The 12187-nt window shown below is 45.2% G+C and overlaps 1 protein-coding gene across 9 annotated transcripts in view; it reads left to right on the forward strand.

Annotated features, from left to right (window-relative positions):
• Window positions 1-12187, forward strand: part of LOC108514646 (cyclic AMP-dependent transcription factor ATF-7) — a 123056-nt gene that overhangs the window by 83383 nt on the left and 27486 nt on the right. For 5 of the 9 annotated variants that reach the window (XM_017851029.1, XM_017851036.1, XM_017851030.1 and 2 more), the window contains 2 exons: window positions 1670-1766; window positions 11197-11348. In XM_017851029.1, the coding sequence (XP_017706518.1) occupies window positions 1670-1766; window positions 11197-11348 (249 nt within the window). Of the gene's footprint in view, window positions 1-1669; window positions 1767-11196; window positions 11752-12187 lie in introns of those variants that run through there. The other 4 variants (XM_017851034.1, XM_017851037.1, XM_017851035.1 and 1 more) reach the window with 2 other exon arrangements.

Consider the following 12187-nt stretch of genomic DNA (forward strand, 5'->3'; position numbering starts at 1 on the left):
AAAAAAAAAACTACAAAATTAGCCGGGAATGGTGGCATGCGCCTGTAGTCCCAGCTACTCAGGAGGCTGAGACAGGAGAATTGCTTACACCTAGGCGGCAGAGGTTGCAGTGAGCGGAGATTGCGCCACTGCACTCCAGCCTGGGCAACAGAGCAAGACTCCCATCTCAAAATAAATAAATAAATAAAATAAAAAATGTTTGTATAGAAATGGGATTTTGCCAGATTACCCAGTCTGGTGTTGAACTCCTGGGCTCAAGCAATCTGTCCACCTCAGCCTTCCAAAGTGCTGCAATTAAAGGCATGAGCCATCGCGCCCAGCCTAGGATTTTGGATCTTAAATTGGCTTTAGTTGTAAATTCAGGTAAATAAAGTAGTAGAGACAGTTTGGTGTTGCTTTCCTGACAGGTAGAAGCTGGATGGGGCCAACTCCTGTGTATTTTGTTTGCAGTCAAGAAGAGCTGTGGAAAAGGAGGCTAAACGTATAGTATTTGGTGAGGAGTATACACGTGATGAAGAAAGTAAAAAGAGAGGACTAACCAGTCACCATTTTAGAAGCAAAAGGCAAATAGAACCATGTTTCAGAGCCTCACTGTGAAGGAGCTGTGGAAAACTGCAGCATCCAGGCTGTAACTGTGTTGCAGGCATGTTTTAATGAAGGAGTATGGCCAGGAGCCTCTAAGGGACTTTTGAGAATATTATTTTTTTGAATTACGGCTGTTCATCTGTTCCCTTCACTCTCCCCCTTTTAAGAAGGGGTTGGAGCATAAATTATTGTCCAGTAACTCTATTTTACTTAGTCATAAACTGGATAGACTTACCCCACTTTTCTTTATTGTCCTTTCACCCAAATCCCAAACAAATAAAATCTCTATACCATCTCCCTTTCTCTTCCCTCATCCTACCTACAGGCTCCTCCCTACCCCAAAAAAAATATTTTTTGCTGGCATTTTTATTCTACCATTATATAGTCATCAGCATTGTGCTGGCCCTTTTATGGCTGATAGAGCCCAGGCGGGCTGCCCGATGAGGGGAGACAGCATTTGGCCGATGGGGCTGGTATGTGCCATTACTGGCCATTGGGCCTTGGTCCTCTACAGCTCCATCCTGGCTCATTAAAACTCTAAGCCAAATAGCCATGCAGGCGCCTGCTGCAGCACTGTAGGGGCCAAGAAGTTAAATGGTTCTCCTAATCCTGCATAATTTATCTCCCTGTTAGCCCCCTCATAAAAGAATGCAATTCAGCCCTACCATGGAGGGCTTCATTCTCAATTTCCTGTTTTTGTGATGGCCAACTAGTGCCCAGCCCTTCCCTTTTCTCTTTATTATTATTATTAAAAATTGTTTCCCTTTGTTCAATACGAGTTTGCCTTAATGTTTTTTTCATTTGGAGCCTCCTATTTGGACCCCACTTCACCAACAATCTGTCCACTTCTGTTGTTTGGACCTGATATTACAGAGCAGTTGGTGGTGTGGTCTTCCCCTTCTCCTCTTCTCCCTGCCCTCCAGCACCCTTTTTTCTCCAACTTTTCTCCTCTTCCAGTGTTTTCTCCCTCTCCAGTTCTTCTTTCCAGGGACCAATCTCATTGCAAGATGTTTGGTAGGACATTTTAAAAGGGCACTGAAGCAGGTTTTTGTTTTTTCACATCTCCATTTCTGTTTTGTTTCAGAGATTTACAAACGAGGACCACCTGGCAGTTCATAAACACAAGCATGAGATGACATTGAAATTTGGCCCAGCCCGAACTGACTCAGTCATCATTGCAGGTATTTGCTGCCCCAAAAGCCATGTGCCTTGATACCACCAGGCAGTTAAGATTAATACCAGAGACCAGATGTACTGGGAGCTGTACTCCCTTTCTCCCATTAAGAGCCCTTATGTGATCTGCATTTAATCAGGAAAAAGGAACACTTAAAGCTCCCAAGTTTCTATTGTACCCTCCACTCTGTTTTTAATAACAAGATTGTGTTCTGTGGTTTTTGAGGGTAGGTGTGTTGAGGTTTCCTCTCAGTTTTTTTCAGTCTATTACCGTCTTACTTTCTGTTTATTAAGACTTTGAAAGATTTACAGACAAAAGATGCCTTTGACATTTTCCCTACCCACAGCAAAGGGGTGAACAAAAGAATGCAAAAAAAAGCCAACCTAGCCTGGTTGCTTCTCTTCCACTGGGTGTCAGCTTTCCTCCAGCAGGCAGACTGTCAGTTCATAAATTCAACTTCCCTTAACCCAGACACCATTGAGGGCACATTTCCAAAGCTCAAACAAGACATTTAGTCAGTGGGACTTTTCTAAGCCAATTTGGGTGATCTGGAACCTCTCAGCAGTTGTTTTAGATACTGTCTTGCTTGTATATGCCATTCTCAAGGGAGCCCTCTTAGCAACTGCTCTCAAACCAGGCAGCAATTCTGCTGTACCATTTTCAGCCAGACAGACATACAAACCAAAGTGAGCTTTTTCTTTTGATCCATGAGAGGTTCTGATTTACCTCAATCTAAGCAAGCTTAACTCAATATTTAATTCCTAGGGTATTTAGTTGGTGGTTATTACATTAGCTATAATAACTCAGATAAAACAGAGTTTCTCTAAGTATTACTGGCCAAAATGCTACCATAGACATGGAGAAGGAGAGACAGAACCCTCATCATACTTCTATACATGATGAAAGGGACTTGCCACTTGCCTTTACAGGCCTCTTATTCCTCATTAATTCAGCAGATATTTATTTCATGTCTACTATATACACCAGGCACGTTTGCTAGGAGCTTGTAGATTTGTAATCCTTAGGAAAAGGACATAAATGGGAACACTGTCATCAATGATCCATAAGAAAACCTGGGGGGAAGTCAGGTGTGGTGGCTCATGCTTATAATCCCAATGCTTTGGGAGGCCAAGGCAGGAGGATTGCCTGAGACTGGGAGTTCGAGACCAGCCTGAGCAACATAGAGATACCTTGTCTCTACAAAACATGTTTAAAAATTAGCTAAATGTGATGATGCATGGCTATAGTCCTATATACTTGGGAGGCTGAGGTGGGAAGATTGCTTGAGCCCAGGAGTTTGAGGTTATAGTGTGCTATGACCATGCTACTGCACTCTAGCCTAGACCACAAAGCAAGACCCTGTCTCTAAAAGCAAAAGGGAAACCTGGGAGAGATCTTAGGGAATAGTGGATAGGGTATACATATAGGTAAGACATAATTAATTCAGGGAATATATTCATAAAAAAAATTGTATTTACAGACAAGTATAAGTGAATACTATAAACAATATGAATACTAAATGAGCTAATGTTAAGTAGAATTAATTAGAAGAAGTTTATTTGAGAGGTAAATTTGGGGCAAGGTTATAAAGTTGGAGAGGTTATTCCAAATGGGTGGAAGGGTCTACACCAAGTCTCCAGGGGTGGTAAGAGAAGTCGCTCCAGGATGGTCTCAAGGAGAAAACGTGTTCTCCTGTTACTATTTGCTTTCAGTTCTGGAATGCTCATCTTGTTGCACATGACTTCGGCTATCATATATCTATGCTGGTAATTCTCACATCTCCACTTAAGACCTGGTGTGTCATATGTATCCCAACCCCTTATGTGAACATTTTTACTTGGCTGTCTTTCAAGTCTTTATGTCAGTGACTGAACTTAACCTCCTTGTCTCCTAAACCAGCTCCTTCTCCTTTGTTATTCATTAGTATCTCAAAATCTTGAGTTGTTTTATTCTTCAAATTCTTTCTATTCTATTCCTTCCTATTCTCCCTACCATCACCTTCTTTATGCTTGGATTCCTCTAAAGTCTCCTAGCTGGCCTCCTTGATTAGTCTCTCATTCTAATCCATGTTGCATACATACTATTGAAAAGCCAGTCTTCCTTAAATTCTACTCTTCTAGTCAAGTCAAAAATCTATCATTATTTTCCTATTTTCTCTTTATTTATATTTATTTATTTATTTTTTGAGACGGGGTCTCACTCTGTTGCCCAGACTGGGGTACAGTGGCGTGATCCCGGCTCACTGCAACCTCCCCTTCCCAGGCTCAAGCAATTCTCCTGCCTCTGTCTCCTGAGTAGCTGGGATTATAAGCGCATGCCACTACCGCTCGGCTAATTTTTGTATTTTTAGTAGAGACAGGGTTTCACCATGTTGGCCAGGCTGGTCTTGAACTCCTGACCTCAAATGATCCACCTGCCTCGGCCTCCCAAAGTGCTGGGATAACAGGCGTGAGCTACTGCCCTGGGCCCTTTTCTCTTTAAAGCTACTTAAGCCTGGACGTGGTGGTTCACACCTGTAATTTCAGCACTTTAGAAGGCTGACGCAAGTGGATCACCTGAGGTCAGGAGTTCGAGACCAGTCTGACTAACATGGTGAAACCCCATCTCTACTAAAAATATAAAATTAGCTGGGCACGGTGGATCACGCCCATAATTCCAGCACTTTGGGAGGCTGAGGCAGGCAGATCACAAGATCAGGAGTTCGAGACAAGCCTGGCCAACATAGTGAAACCCCGTCTCTACTAAAAATACAAAAATTAGCCAGGCGTGGTGGCAGGCACCTGTAGTCCCAGCTACTCAGCAGGCTGAAGCAGGAGTATCGCTTGAACTCAGGAGGCAAAGGTTGCAGTAAGCTGAGATCACACCACTGCACTCCAGCCTGGACAACAGAGCAAGACTCCATCTCAAAAAAACAAAAACAAAAAAATACAAAATTAGCCGGGCATGATGGTGCACACCTGTTGTAATCCCAGATACTTGGGAGGCTGAAGAAGGAGAATCGCTTGAACTCAGGAGGCAGAGGTTGCAGTGAGCTAAGATTGTGCCATTGCACTCCAGCCTGGGCAACAAGAGCAAAACTCTGTCTCAAAAAAAAAAAAGAAAAGAAAGAAAGAAAGGGCTATTTATACCTGGATTTTCAGGCTCTTCATAACCTAGCACCATGGCATTCACCCAAGTTTTAATTTTTTTGTGTGTTTTGGGGGGTATTTTTTTTTTTCTTTTTTTTTTTTTGAGACGGAGTCTCGCTCTGTCGCCCAGGCTCAAGTGCAGTGGTGTGGTCTCGGCTCACTGCAAGCTCCACTTCCCAGATTCACGCCATTCTTCTGCCTCAGCCTCCCGAGTAGCTGGGACTACAGGTGCCCACCACCCCTCCCAGCTAATTTTTCTGTATTTTTAGTAGAGACGGGGTTTCACTGTGTTAGCCAGGATGGTCTTGATCTTCTGACCTCATGATCTGCCCGCCTCAGCCTCCCAAAGTGCTGGGATTACAGGCGTGAGCCACCGTGCCCGGCCATTTTGGTGGGTATTTTTTGGAGACAGAGACTCTGTTGCTCAGGCTGGAGTGCAGTGGCACAATCACAGCTTACTGCAGCCTCAAACTCTTGGACTCAAGCCATCTTCCCACCTCACCCTCCCCAGTAGCTGGGACTACAGATGTGCACCACCACACCCAGCTAATTATTTTATTTTTTGTAAAGATGGGTTCTAGCTTTGTTCCCCAAGTTAGTCTTGAACTCCTCGCCTCAGGCAGCCCTCTCGTCTCAGCCTTCCAAAGTGCAGGGAGGCGTGAGCCACCATGCCCAGCCAAGTACTTATTTTTGTACACTATGATGCTTTCCACATATATTAGTTTTATTTCCTCAACTAGAAAGCACTCTCAACTGAGCACTGTGGCTGACACCTATAATCCCAGTACTTTGAGAGGCCCAGGTGGGAGGATCACTTGAGCCCAGGAGTTAGAGGCCAGCCTGGGCAACATAGCAAGATCCCATCTCTAGAAAAAAATTTAAAATTAGCCAGGTGTGGTGGCACATGCATGTAGTCCCAGCTACTTGGGAGTCTAAGGCAGGAGAATCACTTGAACCCAGAAGTTCAAGGTTATAGTGAGCTATGAACATGCCACTGCATTCCAACCTGGGTGACAAATGGAGACCTTGTTTCTAAAAAAGAATAAAGAAAGAAGAAAAAAGAAAACGTTCTCTGGGGCCTAGCGACACAGTGGCTCACACAGTGGCAGGAGGATTGCTTGAGGCCAGGAGTCCGAGAGCATCCTGGGCCACACAATGAGGGCCCCTCTCTACCAAAAAAACTTAGCTAGGCATGGTGGCACTTGCCTGTACTCCCAGCTACTCAGGAGGCTGAGGTAGGAGATCATTGCATTCAGGAGTTCAAGGCTGCAGTGAGCTATGATTGTGCCACTGCCTTCAGCCTGGGTGACGACAGAGTGAGACCCTGTATTTAAAAATACATATATACATACATAGCTATCATCATACCACTGCACTCCAGCCTGGGTAACAGAGTGAGACTTTGTATCTAAAAATAAATACATCATATATACATACATAAAATTAGCCGAGCATGGTGGTGCACACCTGTAGTCCTAGCTACTTGGGAGGCTGAGACAGAAAGATTGCTTGAGCCCAGGACTTCAAGGTTTCAGTGAGCTATGATCATGCCATTGCACTCCTGGATGACAGAGCAAGACTGTCTCTTAAAAGAAAAAAAGAAAATGGGCAAGTGTGGTGGCTCACACCTGTAATCCCAGCACTTTGGGAGGCTGAGGTGGGCGGATCACTTGAGGTCGGGAGTTCAAGACCATCCTGGTCAACATGCTAAAACCCCATCTCTACTAAAAATACAAAAATTAGCTGGGCCTGGTGGTGCACACCTGTAATCCCAGATACTTGGGAGGCTGAGACAGGGGAATCACTTGATCCCGGGAGGCGGAGGTTGCAGTGAGCCAAAATTGTACCACTGCATCCAGACTAGGTGACAGTCTGAGACTCTGTCTCCAAAAAAAAAAGAAGGCTGGGTGCGGTGGCTCACGCCTGTAATCCCAGCACTGTGGGAGGCCGAGGCAGGTGGATCATGAGGTCAGGAGATTGAGACCATCATGGCTAACACAGTGAAATCCTGTCTCTACTAAAAATACAAAAAATCAGCCAGGCATGGGGCAGGTCCCTATAGTCCCAGCTACTCAGGAGGCTGAGGCAGGAGAATGGCGTGAACCTGGGAGGCGGAGCTTGCAGTGAACGGAGATCACACCACTGCACTCCAGCCTGGGCGACAGAGCAAGACTCTGTCTCAAAAAAAAAAAAAGAAAGAAAGAAAAAGCCAGCCTGGGCAACATAGTGAAACCCCATCTCTACAAAAAATACAAACATTAGTTAGGCATGGCGCCTACCTGTAGTCCCAGCTACTCAGGAGGCTGTGGTGGGAGGATCACTTGAGCCTGGGAGGTGGAGGCTGCAGTGAGCCGAGATCGTGCCACTGCTCTCCAACCTGGGTGGCAAAGTGAGATCTTGTCTCAAAAAAAGAAAAAGAGGCCAGGTGCGGTGGCTCATGCCTGTAATCCCAGCACTGTGGGAGGCCAAGGCAGGTGGATCACTTGAGGTCGGGAGTTTGAGACCAGCCTGGCCAACGTGGTGAAACCCTGTCTCTACTAAAAGTACAAAAAATTGGCTGGGCATGGTGGCATGCACCTGTAATCCCAGCTACTTGGGAGGCTGAGGCAGGAGAATCACATGAACCTGGGAGGTAGAGGTTGCAGTGAGCCAAGATCACACCACTGCACTCCAGCCTGGGAAAGAAAAGAAAACATCATCTTAATTTTCTTTTTTTTTTTTCTGAGACAGAGTCTCGCTCTGTCGCCCGGGCTGGAGTGCAGTGGCCGGATCTCAGCTCACTGCAAGCTCCGCCTCCTGGGTTCCCGCCATTCTCCCGCCTCAGCCTCCAAGTAGCTGGGACTACAGGCGCCCGCCAACGCGCCCGGCTAGTTTTTTTTTGTATTTTAGTAGAGACGGGGTTTCACCGTGTTAGCCAGGAGGGTCTCGATCTCCTGACCTCGTGATCCGCCCGCCTCGGCCTCCCAAAGTGCTGGGATTACAGGCTTGAGCCACCGCGCCCAGCCTATCATCTTAATTTTCTACAGCCAAAAGCCATGTTTTCTTTTTTCTCCTGTTTTTGTTTTGTTTTGTTTTGTTTTTTAAGACAGGTTCTGGTTCTCTCACTAGGGTGGACTGCAGTGGCGCAATCTTGGCTTACTGCAACCTCTGCCTCCCAGGCTTAAGCCAGTCTCTGAAAAAACTAGGATCACAGGCATGTACCACCACACTGGTTAATTTTTGTTGTGTTTTTTTTTCTTTTTTCTTTTTTTTTGTTTTGAGACGGAGTTTCACTCGTTGCCCAAGCTGGAGTTCAATGGTGCAATCTCGGCTCACCGCAACATCTGCCTCCCAGGTTTAAGCAATTCTCCTGCCTCACCCTCCCAAGTAGCTGGGATTATAGGCATGCACCACCATGCCTGGCTAATTTTGTATTTTTAGTAGAGACAGGGTTTCTCCATGTCAGTCAGGTTGGTCTCAAACTCCCAACCTCAGGTGATCCACTCGCCTTGGCCTCCCATAGCGTTGGGATTACAGGTGTGAGCCACTGCACCAAGCCAATTTTTGTATTTTTTGTAGAGATGGAGTTTCACCATGTTGCCCAGGCTGGTCTTGAACTCCTGAGCTCAAGAGGGGATCTACCTGCCTTGGCCTTCCAAAGTGCCGGGATTGCAGGCCTTAGCTACTACCCCCAGCCTAAGAGCCATGTCTTAAATCTGGGCAATACTCCTATATTCCTATCCCTCCCCTCCCCCAAACATATACACAAGTGTGTGCATGTAGCACCAAAACATATAGAGAGTATTCAGTAAAAACTTACTGATTTTTTTGGCTAGGCGCGGTGGCTCACGCCTGTAATCCCAGCACTTTGGGAGGCCGAGGCAAGTGGATCACCTGAGGTCGAGAGTTCGAGACCAGCCTGACCAACATGGAGAAACCCCGTCTCTACTAAAAATATAAAATTAGCTGGGCATAGTGGTGCATGCCTGTAATCCCAGCTACTCGGGAGGCTGGGTCAGGAGAATCCCTTGAACCCGGGAGGCAGAGGTTGCGGTGAGGCGGAGGTTGCGGTGAGCTGAGATAGCACCATTGCACTCCAGCCTAGGCAGCAAGAGGGAAACTCTGTGTCAAAACAAAACAAAACAAAAACTTACTGATTTTTTTTTTAGGATTCGTTAGAGCAGGTTCAGGGTTCTCTGATATATTTTCAGTCTGTTTGTTCACAAACCAGAGCCATTTGAAAGTTAGAGGCCACCTGCAAAGTGAGGAATTAGGTTTAACACTGGGGAGCCTTTAAAAAACCAGAAATGAGCTTGAACAGCAGGGCGCAGAAGTTTGTTTGAGCCTCATATCAAAGGTCTGAAAGTCCCTCCTCTGCCATAGCCATGCCCTTAGCTGCCCCCTCCTGTTCCACTTGAGTTGTGATTTTGGGTATGCCCTTATTAAAGTACTCTCTAAGCATAAAGGATGATATTACTTCTACTCACCCAGGGAAGGAGGGAAAGTGGCTTTATCGTTAGCCAACCAAAGCTGCCAGAGAACCTTTTAAAACTATTTTGAGAAGTAGTGGTAACTTTTCCAAACACTCTGATTCAGAAGAGGTTTTGTTTAAATTTTTTATAAAAATCGTGCTGTTTCCATGGAAAGTCCCACTGTACTATTTTCAACTGATCAGGCTAGAAGGGGTATGGGTTTTTTTTTTTTTCTATTTTGTTTGTTTGTTTGTTTTGAGACAGAGTCTCACTCTGTTGCCCAGGCTGGAGTGCAGTGGCAGTAATCTCGGCTCACTGCAGCCTCCACCTCCTGGGTTCAAGGGATTCTCCTGCCTCAGCCTCCTGAGTAGCTGGGACTACAGGCGCCTGCCACCATGCCCACCTAATTTTTGTATTTTTTGTAGAGACGGAGTTTCACCACGTTGGCCAGGGTGGTCTCAAACACCTGACCTCAAGTGATACACCCGTCTCAGCCTCCTAAAGTACTGGGATTATAGGCGTGAGCCACTGCGCCCAGCCAAGAAGGGGTGATTTTAACCCCAGGTCTCACTCCTTAAAATATCATTTAAACATTGTTCTCTATTTTTGTCATTCATTCTAGTGGTTTGGGGTATGAGATGAATCCCTGAAGTAGCATGCCAAGGAAAGCTATCATAATAGAGTTAGGATCTGTGAACAAGATTCAGGTCTAAAGAAGCAGGATTGGGAGGGAGAAGCTCAAATGTAAAATTCAGGTTGCTTAAAAAGTTCCAATGGTGGGCCGGGCGTGGTGGCTCAAGCCTGTAATCCCAGCACTTTGGGAGGCCGAGACGGGCGGATCACGAGGTCAGGAGATCGAGACCATCCTGGCTAACCCGGTGAAACCCCGTCTCTACTAAAATACAAAAAAAAAAAAACTAGCCGGGCGAGGTGGCGGCGCCTGTAGTCCCAGCTACTCGGGAGGCTGAGGCAGGAGAATGGCGTGAACCCAGGAGGCGGAGCTTGCAGTGAGCTGAGATCTGGCCACTGCACTCCAGCCTGGGTGACAGAGCGAGACTCCGTCTCAAAAAAAAAAAGTTCCAATGGTTTACCAAGAGCCTTTCTCTTCCCAAGGGCAGAGGCATAGTGTTGAGGAGATTCGTGCAGCCCCTGTGGGCATATTTGGGCTGGCAAAACTAAATCCAAATATCCTGGTTTCGGGAACTTGCTCTGGGCCTAGGTCTCTGTGAAATTAGGTCTATTGTTTGCAGTTTCCTTTTCCAGCTCATGATCTTGCTGTCTTACTCCTCAGCCCCTAGATTTGCCTGGAATCCTTCAGAAGGTAACAGACCATTATTACCTTAGTGACCACTGAAAGACAAGGCACTATTTCTTACTTGGTAGCTTTAGTCAGCAAACTCAACCATCTGATCCTCAGTTTCTTCTCATCAGATTTTAACATCCATCTGCTTTTTCTGCTCACTTCAGACCTAGCTAGCAGGGAGTAAGTTTACAAAATAAAACATTGCTTAACTATACTTGGTTTTCAAATCTGTGTCACCTGTGTGGGTAGTTTGGTTTGGTTGGAGGTAAACGTGGTAAAACTAGCACTGAGAGAAAAGTGGGTACATGGATAGTCACACAACAAAACGCTGTTCTGTCTTCCCCCTGCTGGCTTTGAGGCAACACAACACAGACACCCTCTGGTGGCCTAGCACCAGCCTTCACCTACTAGAGCTCCATTAAAGCAAATTTGCCCTAACACAAAGACTCTATCTCCCAATCAAAAAGTACAAATGCATTATCTATATACTATTTAATATCAAGTTTTAATTTCAGATCAAAACTAAAACAGTTTCCTTTTCTTTCACATCTACAGATCAAACTCCTACTCCAACTAGATTCCTGAAGAACTGTGAGGAGGTGGGACTCTTCAATGAACTAGCTAGCTCCTTTGAACATGAATTCAAGAAAGCTGCAGATGAGGATGAGAAAAAGGCAAGAAGCAGGACTGTTGCCAAAAAACTGGTGGTATTCAGACCTAGGCTATTTTCATTGTGCTTTGGGATAATGTTCTTAATTGGTTAAAACACAAAATCATGGGCTTAGTAGAGTAAAACCAGATAGTAGTCACTAATCCCAGTCAGCCATTCAGGTCTTTAGGAGTTCCAGATGATGGATCAGCACAAGTCTGTTGTCACTGAAAATTAGTCCTCTTGTTCTTCCAGGGGAGTATTAGTTTAATAATCTGTTTTTTAAAAAATATTTATATTATAAATATGTTGAAGATGTTAAAAGGTGACAAATTACTCAGATTTTGTTAGATAACATATTCGTTGCCAAATCCCACTCTTTCCTGAGCTGATCAGACTTCTCAGCTGCACTGTTTTTTTGAATCAGCAAGTCAATAAACATTTATCAAATTTCCACTCTTCTTTGTTTCAGTATATGTGGTTTTTGCGTTTAAGTAGCTTTCTACTTTTATTCAAAGTATTAAAGATAAGGATGTTCTTACTATCTTTCAAAGGAGATCAACCAGGACGGTGAAAGAACTAGAAACTATGTTACTTCAGGAACTTTTAAAGAAATCGAGTGGCCAATCACATTGGCTCATGCCTGTAATCCCAGCACTTTGGGAGGCCAGCGTTTCAGGAGTTCAAGACCAGCCTTGGCAATAGCAGGACCTCCATGTTTACAAAAACAGTTTTAAAGATTCATCAGGCATGGTGGTGCATGCCTGTAGTCCTAGCTACTCGGGAGACTGAAGCAGGAAGACTGCTTGAACCCAGGAGATCAAGGCTGCAGTGAGCGATGATTGCACTACTGCGCTCCAGCCTGGGTGACAGAGTGAGACCATATATATATATATA

The sequence above is a fragment of the Rhinopithecus bieti genome, unplaced genomic scaffold (assembly GCF_001698545.2).
Source record: "Rhinopithecus bieti isolate Rb0 unplaced genomic scaffold, ASM169854v2 scaffold_33474, whole genome shotgun sequence".
NCBI classification, from domain to species: domain Eukaryota; kingdom Metazoa; phylum Chordata; class Mammalia; order Primates; family Cercopithecidae; genus Rhinopithecus; species Rhinopithecus bieti.